This window comes from Dinoponera quadriceps, unplaced genomic scaffold, assembly GCF_001313825.1.
Source record: "Dinoponera quadriceps isolate SergipeBrazil2010 unplaced genomic scaffold, ASM131382v1 scaffold1441, whole genome shotgun sequence".
Lineage (NCBI taxonomy): Eukaryota > Metazoa > Arthropoda > Insecta > Hymenoptera > Formicidae > Dinoponera > Dinoponera quadriceps.
This window is the reverse complement of record NW_014555884.1, coordinates 1-26,742: the sequence shown is the minus strand read 5'-3', so window position 1 is coordinate 26,742 and position 26,742 is coordinate 1. Positions and strand designations below refer to the sequence as shown.

Genomic DNA, 26,742 nt, shown 5'->3' with positions numbered 1-26,742 from the left:
CCCCCTCTCGCTCTCTCTCTTCGAGCATGAATAACGTATCGCTATTTTCGCTCGCATTACATAGGAGATATTTATTTGAAAGATTTTCAAAATACCTCCAACCCTTACAAAAACATCTTTCCGGGGATTTTATTGACAATACACGATACACGCACCAGGGTGACGAAATAATTTGAAAAGCCGTTACTAAGTTCACCTTAGTGCTGAAATTAATCTGCGAGAATTTTCTCAAATTCTTACAAGATACGAGCAAGTAGTATTGACGAGGCGACGTAAACTTCTTATCTCGTGATAAACTATCCTGCTGGAAGTTTCATGCATTTTTTGAGCAGCTATTGGTCTTATATTAACTTCTGTCCAATAATTGAGGAATCAAACTACTTGGAATCGATCTACTCGGAAGCACGAGCATTTTCGCTCGTTTTTACGAGCTATCGTATTTTCTCCTTTTCCAAGTAACGCTTTGCGTAGAGCCGTAACCTCACCTAACGGTGGGACCATAAATATTTCACGCGATTCGATCGAAGGGGAATCGGAACAACCGTTAGTATTCGCGCTAATGATCCAGCGGCATACATAGCTGCTGGGCGCATCTTCCATCGGCAATCTCGGATCCATAAACCGTCATAAAGTCCGCGCTCTCGTGATCGTAGCCTCTATCCCTCATCTGTCTTTGGTGATAACGCGCTATAGTTTCTGCGAATAGACCGTATGAGCTAGGAGAGAGTCGGGCTCGCCGTACCGGAAGAGAATCACCCCGAATGGATCCTGGCTGGCGGGCGATGTTCGCTATTTACATAAATCACGCGCATCCTGTGTCAGCGCACGGCGCCAGGAGCGACGAAACCAAGAGCGAGTGAGGCCCGCCGCTCGTTCTGAGCTCCTCGTGGCGTCTGAATCACTATGTCGGAAGATTATAATCAACGTGCGTGTCGACTTTGAGCGATACGCGTTTGAAGAGCGCGCACAACGCGTGGGACGTGTCATGAACGGCCGACTGTGTGAAATCAGCCTCCCCGTCATCAGGAATTCAACTTTCATCATTAACGTTCGTTTACTGTCCGCTCCGATAGTCCAAATCGCTACTGCTACTACGAAACGTCGTACTTTTTACGGTAGTTTCGTCATCTAGGGCTAATTAATCAATTAATTAAGTATCGCCACAGTCTCTGGTCTTCTGAATTACGAAAGCACGAAGTGATCTTGAAGGTAATTGTGACTCGTTACTTTCACTGAAGTTGCAGAAGCGAGAGCGCGAATATCGGCCTTGTGTTTCTTCCCTTTAGACTGAACGCGCCACTTATGATGTTCCTCTCACTGAATATTTCACGCGAACTTTACGCAAGTGACTGACGTGAGATAGCGAAGTGAGATCGAGCGAGGGACTCGTCTATTTATAGAACAAATTATTCCCAGCCTCAGTTGTGATCCGTAACTCATCCGCGCGCCCCCCACCGTTTGTCCAAGTCGAGCCCGGCTAGTCGAAAAATGGTGAGTACAGTAAGGAGATCGTGACCAGTTCGGGGTCTCTAATGACGACATGAACGAATATCCGCGAGCATGAATAATGGGTTAATTATTTCTCAATTTTATTCGACGGTCAAATCGCGCGGGGCTCCGGTTAATTCTCGTCGCGCGATGCCTACGTAAAACTAATAACGTGGTTGGCCTCGTAATTCGTCATAACTAAAGTTCCTAGAAGACGGACTTTAGCTACAATCATTCTCACTCCCGCCTATTTACATTTGTATTTTAATTATTTGTAATCATATAGTTAGTCGACTAACCTTCTAAGGTTAGAATTCTAATTTTGATCCGTTCGTTTCTGTTGTAAATATGAAACAGAGCTGTGTGATTTATAATTTGCTTTAGATTAATTTAATACAGCAAAGAACGATGTAATAATTTTACTTACCATAAAGATTAGTTCTTTATTCAAAATCATGCGAATTCAGGCTGTTAGATGCGTCGTTCCGCGACGCGATAAACGCCATTTCATTACAAAACTGTTACAATGGCCGGACTTTGTCTTTCAGGGACTTTGGTCGTAACCGGCGCGGAGGACGCGTTTCGTTGATTGCGCACCGTTGAGATGAACTCGGCCAATCAACTCGTTAAAAGCGCACGACGCCGTAACTCAGGATACCCCGGCGAGGAATAATAAGTGTCCAGCCTCTATTGTTTCGTGAATTATGACAGCCGACTTATCGCGCGACGCGGCCGCTATATTATCGAGGCAGTTCGCTCTTCCGCGGCGCGTTAGAAAATATATGATAGCGCCGCGACGATAAAGAACGCTATCTGCGTTCTCATGCACGCGGGCACGCGGTACAGATTAGCATCTCGTTAAGATAACACGCGAACGGAAACGCGCGGAGAATTATAACGGTTGTCGCGCGTCCCGCACTTTCGCGCTTAGCGCACAATCCGCGGTCATTAATGTTACCGAAGCCGGGCCGTGATTCTTCGTGATCGCAAAACGAGCCGAGTCCCGCCGGGTCATCACGAAATGGGACATCCCGGTTACTAAATCGTCAGCACGCGGTGTTTTTCGAAGGGAAAGTTAAATCTGTAATTTTTTGTCACAATATTATCATAGCAACATCCGTTTCCTTCACGATATTTCACTAATGAAGGTTAAATGAATCGTATAACTGTGTGATGAATCGTGATTGTGAAGAAGAAACACCGAGAACGACATAATATTGTTTTTAGGCTCTGAAACCTTATACGTGATGTAATATTTCATAGCAAAGTTCAGGTATGTCGGTTGAGATAAACTCAGGTTCAGAGAACTAAACCTTGGTTCTTATAATTAAAAAATTTGTTTGCCTATAGTCAAACAAGAATTGAGTTGATTCAACTAAATGGGTTTCTCAGTGCAGTTGTTAGGCACATGTCTAACGGAGGCGGAATTAATTTCTTTACCATAATGTGCGGCAAATCCTTGATATAACATTTTCTCGATATTTAGGGAATCTTTAGAGTTTCCTCCGCGAAGTCGAAGCCGAGTGTCCGAGCCGCGTGAGTGGCACGATGCGTCGTTTCGTCAAGGTGTCTCTCATAAACTTCGTAAAAGTTGTTTACGCCGTTACCCGAGTATCGAGTCGACCAGTCGACTTCGATTACAGCCAAATTCAATGGCAAGGTCCTTGGCCTCGCCATCTCGGCGTATTAAGGTCAAAGACAGCAAGGGCCTTGTGCTGCCGACTCGCTTGACAACTGATCTCCGCATTCAGCACCGCGATATCATGTGCTGCACTAGAAGCGAGAAATTATAATAATAATAGTCGATCAAGATCTGATCTTGGATCGTTCGGTACCACAGCAATGGAAAGAAAGATGATGTCGATGTTTGCTGTGTGAGCGCGCTTCTTCTCACACAGAACAGTATCTTTTATACTAATTATATAGATAATAATTCTAATTAAAGTAATAATAATAATAATTCTCTCCACAAAATTTTTGTAGCGAATCAACAGAGTGTCGTCTGGAAAATTAAGGAACTTTTTTTCGGATTTGAGTAGACACCCTGATCGATATAAGTCGATTTTATTCAAAATATACTTAAAAAAATCTTGTCGTAAACTTATATACAGAACAAAAAAAATTCAAGAATGCATTTCCTGATCATTTAAAGAATTGGAAGATTGTTTTCATGGCTACGAGGGGTGAAATTAATAGAACTGTTGGAGAAGAACTTTCTATGATGATAATCAAGGGATTGTATATCGAGCGAAGCTTGTTCAGACACCAGTCATAACATTTCCATTTGATAACTAGTTGCAGCTGTCATTATTATGTTTACAAACGCGTTAGTGGCGTCGACATTAACGTGTAATGTAACTCGGTATTAGCCTGGAGAAATCATGCATGCTCATCGTCGCAAACGATCGAAGCTTGATGCTGGATCGGACAGTTAAATGGTGCGAACTGGCAGATGGAAAGTTAACACTGGTCTCAATATGTTCACTATTACAGTTCTAATTCCCACGGTTGCGCGATAGTGATAAATGTAAGATTAATAGTGACAGAGTGTAAAGTTAATTAATTCAAAGAGATATAAGATCGAGTACGTGACTATGATACTTCGAGCGTTCTCGGGTGCGGAGAATCCTGATCCAAGCACATCGATTCGTTCTAACATTTCTAATCCCTGAAATGCAAAGAGATTAAGAAACTGACACGATGATAATGATTTTACATAAGACCTCGGCCGTACGTGTGACGAATAATCCCGTGACACCTCGTGTACGCTCGTGCAAAAGAGAAAGAGAAACGTGCGAGCGTGAAGTCGACACAAGGGACACCCACCGCAAGATAATTCTCAGAGTCGGGGTTGGAAACGTGGGCGACGAGTAAGATGAATCATTTGCATGCGCTTTTGTGGCGCGTGTTTACACGCTTACCACGCTGTGTATTAGAAACTTTTTCCGAAGACTGAGTGGGAAAATGTGCGCATATTCATGAAATCGTGTATTCTTTCGCGTGAGATACTTCCGATTGGGCGTTACACGTAAATACAGAAGCATAACATAAGCACTTTGATGCTTTAGGACACTCGATGTGTAACGACCTTCAGTATGCACTAATCCGATGTAATGCGGGTGATTGAATTCGCTGTAAGTCTCGCGGGAAACTCATCGCACACGTAAGGAGCGTTTGAGGCGCGTAGAAGAAGAATGACCTACGGCGGATTTTTGCACGATAGAAATTGTAGAGGAGCCGGAATAGTTCGTAGGGTACGTAATGATCGGCATGCGATATCGGCGGCTGAATCAGAAATTATATACAGCGTGCGGTGTAAGACATGAAGACGTACCACTCGAAACCGCCCGCTTTACTGTTGTTGTAGCGCGTAGCTCCGTAATTATTTGCGATTAAGTGAATTGGATAGAGTATTATTATAGACTGCAGATTTCATGCCTCGTCGCGATGCCTGTCGATAAGAAAGAAAAGGAGTAGGAAAGAGAGAGAGAAAGAGAGAAAGTTGTGGCGCTTAAAAATGATATTACACGGCGGGTTGGAAGCAAACAAGCAACGTGGACATGCTGCAACGCGCGATAAACACGCCATGGATCTCTCGAGCGTTTGCTATTTTAATATCCGTCGAAACGTTCGCGTTCAGTTTGTATCGATCGTTACTTACATGAATTATTGTTTACACGCCGGGCGTTACCAGGTTTTCAACGACGCTACGGAATGCAACGAGTCTCAATTCGAAGTTTGTTCTCGATAGAATCGTTCGTTTCTTTCGCGAGATCGCGACATCCGTGATCGCGGACCGAGTGGCTTTCTAATATCGAGCGGTAATTAAAACTCAGCCGTAGCAGAGCCGACAATATCCGTGGTCAGTTCGGAATATTAAAGGCGGGGGAACCTCATCCTCGGTTAATAATAGCCGCCCGGCGATTTAATTTATATCGCGATGCGTAATTCAATCTACCGCGTGGTGCTTGTTATCTTAAGGAATTTATAACTTTGTACACATACCGACTCTTCTTCTAGATCTTCGGGAAACTTTCACCACTTACCCCGGATTCACTCAGACAGTCCCGATGCTGCGATCGCGGATCGCCCGTTAGGGCGTGGACGGGAGATGCCGGTTGAATGCGTGGAAATGAATTTTGAAATATAGTTTGACGTAATAAATGTGCCGACTCACGCGGTGAGGAAGTTATGCTCTGAGTTTAAGCGCAAGGAACGAACGTATTGAGGAATCACTGGGAGAGACGGGCGTGTCTAGAAACTGGTTTCGAATCGGAATAACAATACCGCGACTGTCGTCGTGTTTCCCGAGCAACCCGATCGATTTACGAGATTTGTAAGAATTCTCATTTCGTGTTGTGCTTCTAATAATATAAACTACTTTCCCGGCAATCCCTGCTTCTAAACGTTCAACTTTAAGATTACATATCGGTCGTGGGAAATTCTTCATTATCGTCTGAAGAACATGGAGAAATGAGGAAATTTCAAAATTCGTTTTTCGTGGCAACCCTTTATCGACATTTAACTTGACATTTAACACGTTAACTGCCGCGTCGGTCACCGGTGACTGTCAATATAAAATACGATATAAAATTTAAAAAATTACGTAATTTTAATAAATTTTAAGTAATTTCAGGATCGTATTATTAATATACTTATGGCGCTTAAAAATTATATATAAAAAAATTTTAATGGATTTTATTGAAGCATTATTGCGCTTGGCATTGCTATACCACAATACCAGCACACTTCTAAGCAGCGCGCGCGTGACCTGACGGAGATTTCCTCCGAAATGCGCGTGGCAGTTAACGCGTCAAGGCACATAAAAGGCACGTTATCGATATCACCGAGCATTTAACTCGCTGAAATTATGCCAACTCGTATCACACAGCTCCGGTGCACCACGCGTTAAGCGACGTATTTACTTAGCTAGAATTCTCTCCGCGGCAACTAGCGATTTCTGTAGCGTCAAATTTACACCGCGTTAGCGGGCACGCGCTAAGAAACGGACGGAGTTTGGCGAGGGAATAACCGTATTACGCGACCTTCGGCTCGGTTTCTGCTCCATGTTAAAGCTATCGAACGTCTGTTTGTTCGTCTCTCTTTCTAACAGGTAAATGAGCGACGGTCCGGCTGGGAACTTATTTCCCGTGAGAAGTGCGTGCGCGCAAGTCGCAGCACAAAGCGCGCGCTTTAAATGTACATATAATATGCATTTTTATTTTCATAAGTGTATTATATATTTACTCGTGGAAATTCTATTTTTTTGCGATTATAGATAAGCGCGAGAAACTACAAGCGTGTTTGTATCTGTTTAGTACGATCGTGGCTGACTTGGTTGCACAGTGCTAATTTTTTTTAATAAAATCCCTGGTAGAAATGTATGCAGTTTTGCCAGACATCTATCTGGTTACTGTCTAGTATTAATGCATTTTTATTAGTTGTAAAAATATTGTATAAGAAATGGATAAGAACTTGATCGAGTTTTTTTTTTATTCAGTAACTGCTGAAAAATGCATTAAATTTTTACTAGAGATCTCTCAGGGAAAATATTTTTATTAGGAAGACAGTGTTCGTAGCCTGCATACGGGGAGGATATTGTAGTGAAAATTACCATGGGATTTTGTACTGTTGGATCTTGCAGGAATTATGACTGGGGTTGTGGTGTGCGTTGTGGTCTTTAGTGATGTATTTAATTATACACATCACTGAAGACTGCAACGCGTATAGCAATTTCGGTTATGATTCCGGTAAGGTTTAGCAGGGTTTTGTGGTGGTTTTCACTACAATATTTTCTACGTGTAGACTGAGAAAATAGAAGAGCCTTTCATCCAATTGCGATATATCGATAAAGACCGTGAAAAGTCGCGGGCGAATAACAAGAGTCACGAGTGAAGGCACGTGTCCGGTGTGAGTAAAGTCAATTGGAAGTTATCGTAGGCTTCTATATTGATTCAATAGCCTCAATAGTCGCTTTCTCGAGTAACGCCATGGTGTGACGGCTGCTAACGATCGCGCTACACAAACACCACATCGACATCTTAAGACGAAGCCCTCGCGGTTCCGCTTTCCTTAGTCTCACTAGACAAACAATAAGTTGTGTACTATTTAATCATGCATAAGTCACTTCTCTTCCTCCTTCATTTTCTTCACACTGGGATATCTCTTATTGCGCTTTTGACATCTTAGACATCCTCACGTCTCAACTCCTCGAATTCGAGTTCCTTAAAACTCAAGACTACACCTATTCAAATCTAACGAGACACGAGAGATCTCTGACGAGAAATTTGATACATGAGGAGTTACACGACTTCACAGTAAAAAACATCTGGTACTTGTGTTAAAATCGGTCTTTGTTAAGATTTTTATGTTCAATTTTTAACATTCCCGTGTGTTATTTTAACTTGATATATTGTGCTTATGTTGCCTCAATATTTTGTATTGAGTCTCGACATTCAATATGTGTAAGTATTAAAATAACAATTTTATGCGTCAGTGTCGATTAACATATTATAGTTATCAATTTTATACTAATTTTTTACATGATATTTGTGTTACTTTTCCACATATTCATCTCGTGTTAAATTAACGCAGCAATTTGCGTGGACCGTCTGGGACACGTGAAACGTGTCAAATTTACCACAACATTTTTTACCGTGTCGTTTTCACTCATCGAGAGGAGAGTCCATGGATGTCCGGCGAAAGTATCGGTATTTATACCGGCGGTGGTACTTTTATAATACTCTAGATCGCCGTCGAGGAGCTCACCGTCGTCGTAGGGTTCGCCGACGGGTTCGTTAAACCCCTTTGATCCTGCATCGCGAGTCGCGAGCAATTGGCAGTTTACTTAATCAGTCGGTGCGGGGCGGTCCGCGAGGGAGGTAATTACTCACTAATTAATAGTAACCAGGGGGGAGACGAGTAATTGCTCCTTCCCATGGACGATAGGGATCGGGAATTCTTCGGGATAGGTAGAATAACGGGAGGGGGTGGGGGGTACCGCGGGGGAGGCCTCGTTAGATCTCGCGGGGTCGGTCGCGCGAGGAACGTGGCGTGGCGTTGCGAGAGGAATGCGTTTTGTTTAGCGGCAAATTGGGCTGGGAATCGCCGGGTTATGCGCTACACGAGTTTCGTTACACGGTTCGTTAACATAAATAAGTGCCCCGTGAAATGGCCGCGCGATACGCGATACACGCAGACGTTTCCGAAACCCCCCTCGTACGCACGTATGTACAAATGGGGAAACGCAACGGAGGCAGAGAGAATGGCAGGTCGGCCGTTTATCGCCGACTTCCCGCATTGTTGTATAAATTAATTCGTGTTCATCGCGAGGTGTGGATGCGGACTGCACGTGTATAATTGCGTGCGTCTCTTCCTCGGATTCTCTCCTCACCCTCTCTCTTTCTCTCTCTCTCTGTGTGGCTCCCGACGTCATGTTAGGAGTAAAATTAGAGATGATATTTATGCGCATTCGCTCTCGCTCACCCGCTCGCTCGCGTTACATCGCGACGTGCACGCGACGTAACGGTACGACGGGAATTGTTGGGATTCCATTGGGAAGGAAGTCACGAAGGAGCGCTGTTAACGCAGCGATGCGTCATGCGTTATCTCCGAATCTTGTGATTTCAAGTAAACGTTCCGCGCCGCGAACGCGTTCCACCACCGGCGGGATGATCGATCGTCGAGAAGCGAACGTACAAAATTCAGCGGTTCGGCCGTTATCGGTGTTTAATTAGAAACGTGTTCCTATCACGACTTACCGCATAAGAAAAATTTACGATCTCGGTCATGTATTTCCCCCTATCTTTTACCCTTCATCTGTAATTGTATGTAATCGGATCTCATCAGAATTTTTATTGCGTCGGAGGAATGGTCCGGGTGAAGGTAAATGCGACGACCGTGAACTTTCAACGACGCAATCGATCAAAATTCCTTTCTATAAATTTAAGGAATTTAAAAAATAATACTTCCCTGATTTCTTATTTTCTCTAAATTTTACTTTTTTCAAGTCTCGATACCGGTATTGATATCACTAATAATGTCGATACTCTTGATTAGATACTCGTTTCAATATTAGTATCGATACTTTCGTGGTATCACAGCATCCTTACAAACGCATACCGCGTGCGAGAGATTATCTGTGGTCTCGACGATAGTAACGGAGAACGGTGGCAGGGACAGAGGAATTTAAGGCAGCTTGTGCGCCGCGTTTACCCCGAGACGCACGTATACGCGCAATGCATTCGTTCCGCTCAAATCGCTCCAGATTTCGCAGTGGATGCTCGCTCGCGGCACGAACAATCGTGGAATTGCGTGCGGCTAATGGCGCAATCATCGACCGGTAACCGTTGCGCGCGCGCAAACACGAAATAACCGCGTTTGTGCAATGACAATGTGCCGCGGTGCCGCTTATCTCGTGTTTGCATTCGCTATCGATCGCGCCGCGCATCTAATTACCGGTAATTATCGCACATCTAAATTGCGATCTCTCGCGGAATTGCAGTTTTTACATCGGCGCAACGAAAAGGGAGGAAATGTCGGAATGAGAGCGCATAATTTGTAACTCTGTGTGTGGTCCAGATTATTATGAATATTTTAAAATTATATCACATCACTATATTCACGATTGATTTGTGTACAAAAGGGAAGAATAATTTCCTGTGAACGATCGAGTAAATAAATAAATTTTTGTCAAATGCAACGATGTGAATGGGTTAACGATTCGACTTTCGTACCTCCTTCGGCTCACGGTGCCTGTCGAAGCGTCCTGTTCCCAGCGAATCCATTCGACGGTCGGTCATCGGTCGAGCACTGATTGAAAGCGATCGGGTTTCCAGCAGTGAGCGGCACTCGCGTTTCGTAAGAAGGTCTCGTCACCTCCGACCTTGTCGGACACAATAATAAAAGCGCACAGCACACCTCTCACGGCTATGCCGCGTACGTGGTTTCAGCGGTCTTGCTCGCACTCGATGTCGGATCGGAATCTTTCACTATGGCCTTAAGCTCGCGATAATCGGAGAACCAACGGAAGCTGAACTTCATAAAACTCCACCGTTGGCACCGTGTTACCTACTGTTAAGCGACACGTGACGTGCGGCGTTACCGGGACGAGGAAAACGCGAAATACGGTAGCGTCGTTGCGTGAAACTTGCGCAGGCCATCACTGTTACATAAGTCTCCGATCTCGGGTAAATCTCCGGTCCTATTTGTTGATGTGGATTCTGTCGAACCTTCGTGACTTGTCCATTCGAACAACTTCGACTCGACCGATAAGAAACTGTTTCTCTTCGTAAAATTTTCTCTCACTGCACGGCCGAGCACGTGGTCGGGGACACGCGCACGTTGAATAACCGTGAATCGATTAACGGGCGGCTTGGCAAGGCTGATACCGGTTCTCTCGGTCGAACAGTGGCGGTCCAAATAGTTGTCGTATTTCCAAACAAAGTAACCTGAGGAATTATACGCATTTGTCGGTTCATGCTTTCAGAACTCCGCGCGTTTTGCGAGAAGCCCCGAAAAGTCGTCGTCGTCGGACGTAATTACGTAGAATACGCGCTAATTTCGTCTACATTTAGCCGTGACACAATATTTATCGTGCACTATTTAATTGAAGACAGCTTTCTCTTTCTCTCTGCCTCTTATCATAATGGAGACTCGATTAGATTGTAGCTCCCGAAATATCGGATTTGCCGGGCTTANGGGGGGGGGGGGGGTAGAGAGAAACGGGCGTATTATCAAAAATATAAATATTGAAAAGAAGATAACGCGGAGACTATCTGTAACACGCGCTCGTCAAGTTTGCGCCGTACACGCACACCGGATCGCTGCATACGGTAACGTCGAAAGGCGCGCGCGTGTCTCTCGCGAGTGAACGACCTCCAACAATCGATTATCCGCGGATAAGACGAGCCGAGGATAGCGAGAGATTGCTTCCCGATGAAAAATCGTCCATCCCGGATATTACCTGAAGACCGGACGTTTCACGCGCCGCGACTTAACGCAACTCCGAAGATCGCGCCCACAGCGCCGGTACACCACCGTGCTCGGGCACCTGTTTATCACGCACCACGCGGTTCCGCGGGCGAAGCGGCTGAGATCGCGAAAGTCGCGTCGAACGAGACGCGGCCGCCGACACCTGCGCCGACTAGGGGATCATCTTCGGGCGATCACGCGTTGCCGATCGCGAGGCACACGGGCATCGAGGCACGTCGATGCGTTGTTGAACGGGTCGTTACGTCGCACGAAGGAGAGCCGAGCGATACGAAACGCTCGAGCGCGAAATGAAACGAGGCGGCGTGCTCGGCCGCACGCTTTATGCTCTATCAACGGCAGGTGTGACGTGTGATTAGAATAAGGTCTTATCAGCGTGAGCGAGCGCGGGGTACTGAACCGCGAAGCCAGGGTACATCCAGCGCCCGGGCCCCTCCTCGCCGTACCTCAGAGTGGAGGGACAGACAGGTGCCCCGGCTTCTGTCTGTCTGTCCGGGGCCGCTTACTCGCGCTCGCACCGGCTCAAGTAGCGGGCGCGCCGCGTCCGTCAAGACGAGCGCGAGGAGTCTCTCTCGCTGCGCCGGATAATCGTCGGATCAGCGTAACTCTCTCGTTGCGAGACTCGCTCCGTGGAACCTCCCGGCTGAACGCCAGAACCGAAGCGAGACTTCTGCTCTCTAAAGTGCAATCGGTGTATTATCACTGAGAAACAACCAATAGTCTTTAGTGATTATAGTTATAAGTATGGCACTGCGAATCAGTAAAGTTTCCCCGCCCAAGTCTGCTAATAGCAGCAACCGTTTCCATCGGAGAAGTCTAATTGCGGAAACAGTGAAAAAAGATATTGTTTATTACTCTTTTTTTTTATTATCCCCCCACTCTATAGTAATTATAGTATTTATAGTTTGAAAAAAAAATTGCTCTTTCAATTTTCCACCGGAAGAAACTGAACAAATTCGCGAAAAAGGTAAGAGAACGTTTTCTTTACGTTTTTGCGGAAAGAAACCGAAAAGAATTGCGAGCCTTTGAGACTACGATGGTATCTCAAGAATTTATATGTAAAACGTAAATTAAATCAAATATTATATATAATAAATTAAATATAGCCAACATAGAAAATCGATGAAAAACGAGCTAGCGATTATATGAATCGTGTGTGTGAGTTGTATTTATTTATATTTAGTGATACATTCGGTGACTCAAACTTTAGTTGAATTTTGAAATGGAAATTAGCGCGGCGGTGAACGTGTTAACGAGAGCTGAAAACTGGAGAAAGAAAGAGAGAGGGGGAGAGAGAGTTTATAAGCACGCGGAGCGCATTCTCGAGCGTTCGTCTGCACTTCTCTTCGAATTGCTGACGGAAACGACACGAACTGAACGTCGAGCGTCGACGGCGTCGTCAGTTCTAGCAAATTATCCGCTTAGGACTGAAATAAACCGAAGCGAAGCGGAGGAACGCGATGTTTCTCGCTCCTTAAGCTCCTCCGTGCGCAAGGGCCAGTTGGTCGGGATCGACACGACGGGTTATTATTGTTCCGTCAGTATTGAAGAGAAGAAACGCGATGCGCTCGCGAGCCGGGCGCTTTAACGTCGATCGTGCGCGGTCGTGCAATTAGCGGTGGCCCTTAAACCTAATCGCCGGCCGGGATCTAATCGTGATTTCTTAGGCACACAGAGTATATTAAGTGCACGATAAACAGCAACCGAAATAAAATAACATAGAGTTCTTTATTACAAAATTTGTTCACAAAATATATATACATATATTTAAAATAAATTTTTAGAAGATACAACAATAAATATAACCGTGAATTTTTAATATAGATACTAATTTACTTGTCAGAAGATACAATCTGTCAGAAGGACAGCAATGTAGGGCAGATAGAACTCCTCCAAGATATTGACAGTTATTGGTTATCGGTCCATCCAGTATAGTTTATTTTTTTTTTCTTTCTACACTTATGCCTGCGTCCCGCGAAAGAACATATAACGCACGTACATCACTCGTCCGCCCATCGTCGCCATGTCGTGCGTCCCGACAGGCTCCGCGGCATAAATCAATATTCCGCCGGCGAATAATTGCGTCTCGCGGAAAGAGTCTTACGGCGCCGGCGAAGAATCTCGCCCATTCGGACGCGGTAAATGAAGCGCACCTGTTCACGCATACGCGGGCACACGCACGCGGTTCCGTGCGCGCCTTATTATCCTCATTTGAAGTCCCGTCCTACGAGTCATGCCAGATAAACCTGTTATATCTTTTCCGGATCTGGTTCCGCGACGGCGAATGCGAGCGTACGCGCGCGCGTAAGCGACGCATATTAAACAATTGGAATTTATAACGCACCGCCGAGTACGACGAGCGCGCGTTATGCCGCGATTTTTCGCGCACACTGCCCGCCGTCCTCGCGAGTCAGCACCGCGACGGCTGCTCACTTTCGCGTTGTGAACGCGTTCACGTTGAAACGCTGTTCACGTATTCGCGTCATCGCGTCGTTTCCTCGCGGTTTCCGTTCATTGATCTGGAATCGGTGCGAGGTAACTGGAAATGTTTTCGAATCGACATTAAACGCAGTTTCGTTAAATGCATTGCGCCCGAGGGATTATTGCCGTTCACGCGGAGAAAAATAATTTTGTTATTGCAATGAAATCACACACGCACACACAGACACGCGCACGCATCTCTCTTGTAAAAAAACGTTTGAGTAGAAATAGTTTTGTTATCAGGATAGAAAATGTTCTGCTGAGTAAATTTGATCATAGTCGTGTAAGAAGGGTCCAACCTTAAAAATTATGATTTCCTAGACTTTGTTATCAACGGGTAGTCTATACATCTTTCTGTATAAAACAAAATGATGTAAACTTTACAGGCCTGTTTTTCTACATTGATTAATTTGCTCTTGCAGCAAAATGATTTGTAGATTCAGCAGCATAATTCAGCGAATGGTAATTAATACTCTTAACAAATCTTAAAAAATCGTTTTGCTGTCCATACGGTAATTGATCAATTCTGCCGCGACAGCATGAAATTTGCTGCGCCCGCAAATTATTTTCTCCATTGCATATATACTTTCTCTGTACTCTTATCGCGTCTCAAACGAAGCGAAAATATGTGGTGAGTGGTAAAAAGTTTGGACACGGGATGCGTTCCGAAACTTACCAAAGGGATGTGTTGCAATCTTTTCGTATCTGACCACGTGCACGGATGTCGGAGGAGCGAAGAAACTGCGGAAACATCGAAAAATCGTAGCTGATGGAAGTGCGGGCCTTACGAGGGGGGACCTAAATCACACCGTTCCCAAGAGATGAAAATAAATTCTCCCGCACAGACCTAAACTATAATTCACAGCGGGAGGGAACGAATTAATACGAAATTGTCTTATAACTCCGCTCATGTGGATTAGGCTCTCATTAGTACAAATTTCTCATAATAGGTAGGCCTTTCGGGGCTATTTTTCACGCGATCCACGAAGCCCTGTAACTGTATCTTCGTAATCGAAATAAATCACGAGGTGGATGTAACCTGCGGTTTGCAGCGAGAACGAAAAGGTTAACATGGCTCGGATCTCCTTTTCTCTCTCGTCCGTACATCCGTACGTATGTACGTTTTTTCGCCCTCCTTCCTCTCCCGCCTGTCGGCCGTCACGATCCACAGCTGACCGGCTTGACGACCGCCACGGGAAGGAACGGCAGTTCTCGTTTCGGCTGGTGATGCGCCTCGCGGTGTGTTCCAGTTGCCGGCATCTCACCGTCGATTGTCCGGTAGGCGGCTAATAGCCGCCTCACGTTAGGAATAATAACGGGGGCCAGACGTATCGGGTGTCGGCCCCGAAAGACCCTTGGGCACCGGCCCTTCCGAGCGACAAAAAAAGCCGCGGAGGGATTCTCCAGTGTCGCGGCGGTATCGTCGTGATTTACGGCCGGCTGTAATTTTAATGTAATTTAATGTATTAATCCACCGTCGGGTCTCGTGGCTTCCTTGATAAGAAGAAGTGCCGCGTGTGGCCTCGCTCCCGTTCGGCACCGACGCTAATTGCACCGCACAGTTTTTATTGACCCTTTCGGAGATGTTGTCCGGCCCGCTTGAGAGCGCGTTTCGCTGGAGAAACGCTCTTCCCGCGCTCTCGTGGGAGCTGATAATTTGAGAGTTACGGATCAGCGACAATGTGTGAATGCGTGAGACCGAAGTATGTTACACACGAACGAAGAATTTCGGATCTCCGACACTTCGTTATCCCGCGGCAAGTAGTTAATAGCCACGTCACGGCGAGGATAATAAGGGCTGTCAGGTATTAGATGTCGGTCAAGAAAGCGGCGCTGTATTTTTCTCGTTTCTACGAGCCACCCGGGCAGTATGTGCAGGAGGAAGAAGGGTTCCTCCCAAATTACCGTGTGATACCTCCGAGTAAATTTAGAATCGGAGCAATGCGTGTATGCAACTTGCCTTCCACGTAAGTGCGGTGACACGTGTGCGAAACTCCGGTCCTTTAACCCGCGTCTCTCGGTTCGAGCTCTCTCGGATCTCCTCTCGATTTTTCGGAGCTTTTAACTAGGGATAACATTCGACGTGTTCGAAGGCTCGAAACCTCTATAATTCGACATTTGACGACGAAACTCGAAGATTCTAGGTCGGATTATTTGAAACTTCGCACTCGATTCGAAGATTTGAAATATCACAAGAATTTCGGGCAGTTTTGTTCATCGTATATCAATTTGTTTGAAGAATATCTTTGCTTTTCGATATTATTTATACGCTTCCGCTGAAGCGTGAGAAAAAATCGCGAACGCGTTATACTCGAGGGGTATCTCAATCAATTATGAGGAGCTGCCGAAGTGCCCTGGTAAGTTCAAACAGCTTTAGCGGGTAATGAACTTGTTCGAAAAATTCCATGAATACAGTATGAAGCATGAGATAGACTCGCAGGGGCGGTTTATTTTCTACGCGTCATATTAACAGAGTGAAATATCTCGAAGCTATAACCCGCCGTCGGCTATCTCTAGCCTCGCCTGTCACTCCCTTACGACTCGTGCAGTCGGTTTAGCGCAAACGCGAGTGCATCTCTCCTCGCATCGACCACCCGTCGTCCGAAGAGAAAAAATATCACGTCATGGTCGTTAATCTTGCTGCTGTTTCTCGTTTATACGTTTTCTGCTTATTAACTACCGGTGGCTGTCGGTCTACAGTTGCTCAACATTCATTTCCTCGGCACCTAAACCGCGAGAAGAAGGTCTGCCCCGTTCGTATAAATTGAATGTTGTCACATGCGCGAAAGACACGAATTAATTATCGCGCGACCGCTCAGAGATTTGTATCGATGAACAATTCATGTCGAAACAATGCGTCAGAGTTGAATTGCACTTTCTATCTATTCTGCTCAATATCCGTTTCTACCTGGTTCTACCGGTTCTACCTGGTTATAACAAATGATTAACCTGAATTTGCGTATATTGTCTTGGTAGAAAATTGAATCATTTATTCGACGCACATATATTTCGATATTTTATCCCAACTTTTTCAGCTGTAAACTTAACATTTTTTTTTCTTAATATTTTATTTTTCTTTCCTCTATTTTTTTAAACAATTTAACAAAAGTTTTTTATGTACATTTATGCCTTTTATCTGGTACCGAGGTTTGATATGTTTAATAGTGACGTTTCCGACAACAATAACGATGTTCTCCAGCCTCGATAATTTAGAGACTCCGTCGACGGCAATGTTACCGGTCTGTATCGATAGGAAAGGTTTCTGCTCTCGGAAACAACGTAACGTAGCGTTCTCCGATGGCGAAGACGGAAAACACATCTAGTATTAAAAATTCCAGAATTTATATTTCTTAATAAAATTCTTCCTCAATCATGATGGAGGAGAGGGACGCAAATAGGGTAATATTTCTGACCCTATCATATGCTTCTCACTGTTGTGTCGAATTTAGTCACCGACGATCGTCATGTTAGTCACCTTCAATTATCACTGATGGACTAATTTGAAGGCACGAAATTTTGCAAGTGTTTTAATGATTTCATCTGACAATATTTATGTTTAGAATAAACAAAAAACAAATATTTTGAAATATTTGTTGAGTAACTTAATTTTATATAAATGGAAAAATTACTTTATATCAGTGAGAAGGATGAAAGAGAGGGAAGAAAGAATGAGCGAGATAACACGTTTTATAGATTCTAATATGGTCAATATTAACAGTTGGACAGTTAAATTCTCTGGAACACCACATCAACTTACGTTTAACAATACGCTTTTCAGTGTTTTATAACAGACGGTTCACATTAAAAATGAGAATATATAACGAGAATACAATAATTCTCTTATTGCAGCAAATCATTCGTTGGTCCCGTAACGATCAAAGTCATTGCTTCAGATTTATATTTTTAACGATTTCGCATTCAGCATGATGTAAGATATTTGAGCTTCTTTGTGAATATATGCGCGAATGTGTAAACTTTTACAAAATATAACAGAAGCTAAAGATTTGCCCAAAATTTCGCGCGACAAATAGTCCGCCGGTTGATCAGCCTCAATTTAAATATTAAAATTCTCGTTTCAACTCAATTGTAATAATCATTCGGATGCCTACGTACTGTCGCTTCTATTTGTTCTGACGATAATATAACGATATGTAAATTTAACTTCAAATCCGCGTTTCTATATTCCCTTATTGCGAGCCTGAACGTTCGAATTTTGTCAGCTTATTCTTTCGACAGGTCACGCTTTCTTGAATAATTCTAATTCTATTATTGTCCCTGTTGCAGCACAACGTTACAGCAAGTATTAACTCACACATATACATACACTAGGTTACCTATCTGAGCCACTTTATAGTTAGAAAGACATTATTGTATTAGTAATATTATGCGCTTTGAGCCGTCATTGATGCTACAATGTTCATCTGTCATTATTCTAACGACACAGTGACTCCGGGATTATTTACTATTAATATAGAGATTCTTCAAACTAAATCCTGGAAATTAAAACCAGAAATTAGAAAGAATGCACTAAGATAAAAAAGAAAGAAAATAAAATACAAATATATATTATATCGATTATACAACTTTAACATATTTATAATTATTTATAATATATGTATATGTATATATAACATGTTTTACACACACAAATTCAACGTACACGAAAATAACAATAGTAAAGAATTGCAGAACGGAAAATGTCATCGATTCTTCGTGAATGTTCGAAATATATTAACATTTCGGTGGATAATTCTGATCGAAATTATGGGACTAGTTTCTGTCGCGATATTGAACGGATAATCAATTACTTGCATAAGTTACTTTATAGGAGATAACATTAAATTATAAAATATGTACTAAAAGAGAGAGAGAGAGAGAGGGGGGAGGGGGAAGAAAATTAAAATGTTCTACATCTATAGAACAACAAATAAGAATTATGCTCATAGGAAACACGCGATTCAAGGAGTACTCTTTACGCGTGTATAAAATCATACCTGAGACATTACATTTACATCAATACACACTGTTGCAGAGATAACGATCGTGCGTACGTGCGCACGGCTTTCACCACGTTTATATAATGTTCTTACAAGGATATTGTCTAAGAAGTTCGCACAGAAATATCGACGATGCGGCGGCAAAAGTGGCACAAGGTGACATAAAGTACTGCATTACACTTATTACGTTGTTAACACTCCCGGCAAGTCGCAAGACCGATTTCTAATACTGGCAATCTTCTTGCGCGTCCCGACACACATACTTCATCAATCATAATTTGCCTGCTTCCGCTAATTTCTCGTCTGTTGTAATATTGTCATGAAATTATGGATTTAATGGTCGCGCTGGGATAACGAAATACTGCGATATTGAATTCCGAAGGCGTTGAGTAACGCTCCAGGCTCTTCAGCATCGATTAGCCATGATCGAATAAATTTCTCTCAACGAAGAATGTGCTCTTAAAATTATCTCAAGAAAAGCTCCCGTATTTCTACAATACTTAAGGTGATACTTAAGATTCCATCAAACTCCGATTAAACTAATCTACGATTAACCGCTGAAATTACCAACAGCAATCTTTATGTAATAACATTGTAACTTGACGTCCAATAAAATTCAAGGAACTGACAATTCTACCTGTGTCAGGAAATTACAGCAGATATCACTTGACTGACAGTGATTTTAAATACGGATTATGAAATAAGAACGAACAAATTTAATTTCTCCTCAACAACAAACTCTGTGCTTTATTTGCCATGTCGACGATTTTAGCGGCTGAATTAATCGTCGATCGAAATTTGACGAGAGTCATTTGATCGTTAATTAATTCGGAAATTATCACAATCGTTTTCATTGTTCATCGCTCGACTAACCTTCTAATGTCACTCGCCTCTTTAGCTTACTTGGTCCTCGAGAGTCACCGGGTGAAAGGGCAAGCTAATATTGAATGCTACGATCGAAACTAGGACTGATTGCAGGTGGCGGGTGCTAGCGACCTGCAACCACGAGCTATTTGAGCGCGCCATCACTTTGAGACCGATTGCTCCTCGAGGACCTCGTTGGCTCTCAGCTTGATCTCCTTCCAGGAATACTCTATGTCCTTGCTCTCGCTGTATCGAGAACAGATGGATAATCGCAGGAAGAACATATCGTTTATCTTGGACGGGACGAGATGGATGTTTCCGGCGCCGTTGATCCTCTTCAAGAGAGCCTCGTTGAGATCGTTGGAACCCTACAAAAAAAGAATCCATCGTCAAATCGTCCCCTCTATTTCCTCTTGCGTAATTTATTTAAAACGAATGTACGGAAAGAAAAAGATCGAATTAACGTGAACGAGTCAAGCGCTTTTGTTTGAAGAAAACAAAATTTCTGATTCGTAGAGAAAAATAATTTTGCTGCTGTAACAAAATCATCGTTGCTGCGTATTTGTTGCGACAGCGATAAAATTTAGTTTGCGTAAATTCCGTTGCCTTCAATCAAATCGTGTTTGTTTCGGTTTATTGTCACGTTAATTCAACAAATCTTTTTTCTCCCTATGCATATAGTCTTTCGCCCGACCACTTAGACGAGAGAATCGTTATATTCAGCCGTGAATTGATGTAATACACGGCTAAAAAGCTCCTTCGCGGGTATCAGAGAGTGAGAGAGCGATCGATCTACCTTTAAACGGAAGCAAACCAGTCCCATGAGAACTTCGGCGACAATCTCGAAGCGGGGATCGGTGAGAACCATCGCCTCGAACTCGTGCGCTTGAGCGATGTGCTTTCTAATGTACTTCTGGAGATTCTCTATCCCGTAGAGCCTCAGTACGAACCAGAGCTTCAGAGAGCGGAATCTACGGCCGAGTGGGATCTGCCAATGCTGCGATTGAACATACAGAGAGATTAATCAATCATCTCAGAATTGGTTTCCGCGTGACATTCGTATCTCGTATAATATTATATTTAACCGATTAAAGCCAATGGCTAGAAACGTTTTTGATGAATCTTGATTTTCCTTGAAATACCTCTTTCTAACTTTTCTAAACGATTTATAAAATTTCTCATAGGATATTACAGGAAAAATGATTTATCGATATCTGTTGTGCGATATAATTAGACAACGAAATATGAATCCAGACGATGTCAATGTGACTTTACCGTGACTTTTCAGGTAGCGAGACGAAAATGATTATTGATAAAACTTACCCTGTAATCCGGCGCTGAGCCCTGCGTATCGTACTTCAGGTACAAAGGATCAACGTTGAAAGCATTTATGACGTAGGTCGGGTCCTTGAGCCACATAGCGGAGCAGTCGAAATTTACCAACATCCATTTGTGCGGGTTAAAGTTGTACGAGTCCGCCAGCTCGATACCTTTCATCAAGTATCGGTATTCCGGACAGATGAACGCGGAGCCTGCGGATCAAATGTTTTCGCTCACTCCTCGCTTCTCTGTTTCGCGAATCGCTGCTCGAAAAATCTGTCGTTACATCTCAACCGTGGTGTGAGACGAGATTGATTTACCTGCGTAAGCGGCATCCACGTGCAGCCAAACGTCCTCGCGATTCGCCACAACGCCCATTTCGTCGAGACGATCGAAGGCGCAGGAAACGGTGGTACCCAAAGTAGCGACAACCTGCGATTCGGTAGGAGAAATAAGCGCACAAAACATGATAAATTGATCGAGGGAAGAATATCGGTTAAGCTAGACTTACGTAGAACGGTATAAGCCCCTTCTCCTTATCTTCTTGAATCGCCTTCGCCAATACGTCGCCCCGAAGCTTACACTTCTCATCGACCGGCAATAGTCGGAATTTTACTCCGCCGAAAAGTCCGGCCCGTTCCACCGAGCTGTGCGCTTGACCTGAAAAGATACGGTTAATCAAGATAATAATAATAATAATATATATTGAGAAAAGTAGCTTTACATAAATAAGCGTTAATAAACCTATATAAATGAAAAAAATCTAAACAAATATTTAACCGATTAAAGCCAATGGCTAGAAACGTTTTTGATGAATCTTGATTTTCCTTGAAATACCTCTTTCTAACTTTTCTAAACGATTTATAAAATTTCTCATAGGATATTACAGGAAAAATGATTTATCGATATCTGTTGTGCGATGCTAAGGAAATTGCCGACGTCATTTCCGACAATCAAGAACTATTCTCGCGCGTCACTCGTCTCTAGCGATCGTGATAATGCTAAAAGAAAAAAAGAAAACACTCCATTGTTTTAACACAACGGCAGCTGATTGAGATGCAGCGCCACTCCGTCGATATTCCTCGAAAAAAAAAAAGAAAATAGGAATATCATGGCCATTATATCCGTTGTCAGTGGGGAATTTATGGGTCCCATTTTTGTCATTTCGATAAAGCGCCGCGAAATTGTGGAGGTTTCAGAGAGCAGTAGAGAAAGTTCGGTCCGAAATATAACTGGAGCGGTTATTACGAGTTGCCATGGCGACAAAGTGCTGCCTGATGAAGTGCCGCAACCCCGTGCTCACCCTATCATTCCGTACCACTCATCCCCTCCACTCCCACCCTGTTCACATGCCTTTGCACCGATTACGTCTGGTCACTGAAAGCGGCTGGATACTTTTCGAAATTACGTTAGACTACGAATTACGTCCGCCTTCTTCGTTCGAAGTAATACGGCGAAAATGAACTCTCTTGAAAATAAGTGAACTTGAAATTACGGGAGCAACGTGGGAAAAAAGGAAAAAAAAGGTTTAAGAAATTAATGACGCTCGTGATTATATTACAAGGTATACTCACAGGAACAGTACGCGATAAGTTTGTCGATGATCTCAGGATTCGTCCATTCGGGATGTTGCTCCTTGACTTGTTTCAGTTTCTTGGCTTTCGCTCCTAGTAACGCGACCAAGGAAGCTTCGCTGGCAGTTCCCTACATTACGTTGCGAAAGTTCACTTCAAACATTGTTGAAAAATTCCTTTTGTCTTTTAGACATTTTGTTAAAATTAAACGCTTTTAATGCCACTTTGCAACGTCATTTCACCTGAATAACACCGCCACCTTTGCCACCGCTGCAGGCGAGAAATTCCTTCGGCAGATCTATCATTTTCCCTAACCAATCTAGCATTATCACCTCCAACTCAGTACAGGCGGGACTCGCTATCTGCGATTAATAAAAATCAACGTTACAAAATCAGCGAGAAAAAAGATACGACGATAATTACTGTTGGATCGTCGTTTTGTGTCGAAATTCTCAAGTTTTTTTTTTTCTATCTTTCGACTTACCCACGAGAATCCGACGCACGCGATAGCTCCGCTTAACATGTCAGCCACAATAGCAGGATATGATTGCGCGGTGGGAAAGTACGCGTGGAATTTCGGGCTGTGCCAGTGTGTAACCTGCGAATAATTTTATCTTAGTTTATTTATCGTCTGCTTACATGTAATCAATACAGCAAGAGTATATATTTTAACTTCGGTATTGTTCTTTCGTTTCGTGGCGAATCGCTCATTAATCCTCTGTCGCTCAAAAAGTTTTACTTTATAATAAATTCAACATTTCGTTCCAACGACTCGATGACAAAATTAAGAAAATTTTCGATTCTGAAGAAAAGTTGCACAGAGTGCACAGGATTAGTATAGTCGTTGAAATCATTCGATTCCTCACTGTTAGTTGAAAGCTGAGAGTCGGAACTGTTTCGAATTACTTACACCTGGCATTATCACCCTCTCTATGTCGGCCATAATATCTTTCCATTCTTCGGGGCTTTGCGGCGCTTCGGAAGGTAAAAGGGGCTTCATATATCCTGGTTCCACTGTAGGCAACACTCGTCTGAAAATTTACAAGATTCGTATATGTGTAAAATGCGTATTGATTTATTATTAAAATTGGAAAGGACCAGATTATACATATAGGCTATTCTGTTTAATTCATTGTCATATTCTCGCGATTATAGACTATTATTTGAGAAAAATTCCGTTGGTGTAATTGAATTTTCCGTTGCCTGGGGGCCACACGAAAATTTGGTTGTAGATGAAAGATTTCTGTTGCAGTAACTAATGTCTTTTTTTTCATATACTTGATTACGTGACACACGTGTGTAGTTCTCGCTCACCTGTCTCTAATGTTCTGCATATAATTTGTGATGTATTCCGCCATCTCCTTGGCAAAGTCCTTGAAATTATCGGAATCCATGACCTCTTGTTTTCTTCTCGCTGCAATATGCAATAGACGAGAATGACCAAAATGTATGAATATATCGAAGAATATCCGCTCGATATTGCATTGCGCAACGATGCAAATGTAGTAGGTGTGGTCCTATTATTATTCGCATATCAACATGCGCGCAAAATGTACTTTGAACATAGATCTAGCACACATTATACTTTATTATACCCGCGGAAATATTAATTTATCGTTCAAGAATTAACATTCATCTGTCTGCTTTATCTGCGAAAGTGAATAAAGTTCGCATTTCCGTATGTATATTGTGTTACGAGAAGCAACGATAAGAGTCATTTAATGAAAGCATGCGAGATCCTGATTGTTTTGCCGGATTTAAGGATGCGTGTTAATAAACACGGGTTATAGACGAAAAGTCAAAGTGGCACTCGCGTCGGCCGTTAACGACGAGGATTACCTGAGGCGTGGGAATTGCGTTTAGGACGACGACGCGTTTCGGAGACTGCACACGTTGTATTGGCATTTGTTGCATGAGCGAGCTCGACCCACGCGAGTATCGACAAGTGTAACAATTAAAATTATCTCTCATTCGTATGTCATATTTAACGTCATAGTATCACGTGTGGCGACGGATTTCTACCATTTCGGATGTCAAGCATGACGCGCGAAGTGTCCGTTACGAAAGCAGATAATGATCGGCGGCTTCTCACCGCGCGATTCGAGGCATATAATGTCATCGTTTGCGTCAAATCGTCGCGCTTTCCATCCTGTTCGTGAAGAAAAAAATATTAAACAACGCGCGTAAGAACGCTCGGCACTTTGCAGCGAAATACGTTGGACGAATCTGGACGTCGAGCAACGCACGGAGTCTCCGATTACGTGAATCTTGGAAAAGTCGGCGACGAGTAAGGGAGGTGTATATGCGTGTGTTGCCAGATAGAATGTCGACGAGATTGGGCATGGAGGGAGAAGGACGAGATCGCAAGAGAACGATCGAGACGGCCGGCAAAGTCGCCTTCGTAGAGAAGTAAGAGTGAATTCGCGCCGTAGCCGAGTAATGACCATGACTCATTTTCACCGCTGCACGTTCGGCTCGCGATTTCTTGCCTCTCTATCGAACTCGTCTGTTACGGTTTTTTACCCGAATCCCCCGGCGATGACGGACTCGGCGATTTCACAACGCAGATTTTATTGGAATCGGTTTTAAAGAGAGCTCGTGAGAGAGTACGAGAGCTAAATTTTATTCTATATATATTATATTATAGAATCTTTATACATACACAGAAAAAACGAGAGAGAGAGAGAGAGAGAGAAAAGGTTTCTTTCAATTTAGTATGTGTGTTTAATTTTATTTTATTTAATATAAACAACATAATTTAATATCAAATATCTTTTTTTTTTTTTATGAAAACGATGTTTCATTAAAGTAATCCATGTTGTTTGACAGGATAAATAGAGCATTATTTAAAAAATAATAATTGATTTTCAACAAAAAAATTATTTCATTATATATCAAACATTGTTCTACTGAAACAGAGAAATTCTTTAATGTTTTTCCAACATGAACTTCTAATTGTTAGTCACAAAATTGTGAGGCACTAGGTGTTCTTGTTTCGATGTGTCGAATCGCTCCACGGGGATTTTTACGGAAGTAGTTTATCGCACTCTTCCAAATCGTCACGGTAAGTGGGGATAAGTGGGGATAGAGGATAATTGCGCGATAGAGGAAACTCCCGCGGCTCTCCGGGAATCCCCTCTTGCTGCAATAACGGTGTGTTTCTAAGAAGAGCAACACGTGCGGAGGCTTTCCTCGTGAATAAATTATAGATTAGAGAATTATAAATTATAGGTCATTGAGCTTTTTCTGATCGGGAATGTTATCGCAAAGACATCGTGCTGCATTATTTGCGCGTTGCGAAGTTGCCAAGCGGAATAATTTTCGTGAGATTACACACACGATCTGACGCGATCGTTCACTTTGACGTTCTGCTCAACCTAACATTGAATAATATAATTCACAACGTGTAAACGATTAAAGCGGCAGCATATAAAATATACAAAATGAAGTCAACATGTGACTGTTTCCTCAGTTATATAATTATATCGTCAGTTGTTTAATTAGTATTCCGATTAATGCCAATATCCCTGAGCTTAAGCTAAGTCAAATGAGATAACCGCTTTGTAAATTACTTCTCCAATGACAATGCTAATTTGCCCGTACTAACATTATCGCCTGAGAAAAAATTTTATTTAAATATGTTATATAATCGATATTTCTCCGTTAATCAGAGCTATAATTTCCCGATAAATTATAATAGATTATAATATATTTTTGATTATGCCGATGTACTTTGAAAATTCCGATCGATTAAATTGAGAAATCAATTTCTACCTTTTGTTCACAATATGATAATATGATAACAATTTCATGGATAATGCAACTGACTAATGATCCGGATAAAATATAATTATTCCGATAAAAGAGCGGTGTTCTACTTTAAACATATTGCTGTACATTTCGTAACGTCTTTATACCAGGTGTATGCATAAGTTTTTTCCGGTTTTTTGGTAAAAAAAACACGTAATTTTCAAGGGAAATTAAATTTTTTTTTATTCAAAATATTGGCCATCGGCTTCTACACATTT

At 42.8% G+C, this 26,742-nt stretch overlaps 1 protein-coding gene across 1 annotated transcript; it reads right to left on the bottom strand.

Moving 5' to 3' along the window:
* Nucleotides 1-17,649: 17,649 nt before the first annotated feature.
* LOC106745690 (aromatic-L-amino-acid decarboxylase) lies at nucleotides 17,650-24,124 on the bottom strand. Its single transcript, XM_014621530.1, has 10 exons — nucleotides 24,029-24,124; nucleotides 23,625-23,745; nucleotides 23,199-23,312; nucleotides 22,957-23,076; nucleotides 22,715-22,844; nucleotides 21,652-21,800; nucleotides 21,461-21,572; nucleotides 21,144-21,352; nucleotides 20,617-20,817; nucleotides 17,650-20,188 (listed from the first exon to the last, which is right to left on the bottom strand). Exons 1-10 carry the CDS (start codon nucleotides 24,106-24,108, stop codon nucleotides 19,982-19,984), a joined length of 1,443 nt encoding a protein of 480 aa, XP_014477016.1. The 5' UTR covers nucleotides 24,109-24,124; the 3' UTR covers nucleotides 17,650-19,981.
* Between the last annotated feature and the right edge of the window lie 2,618 nt (nucleotides 24,125-26,742).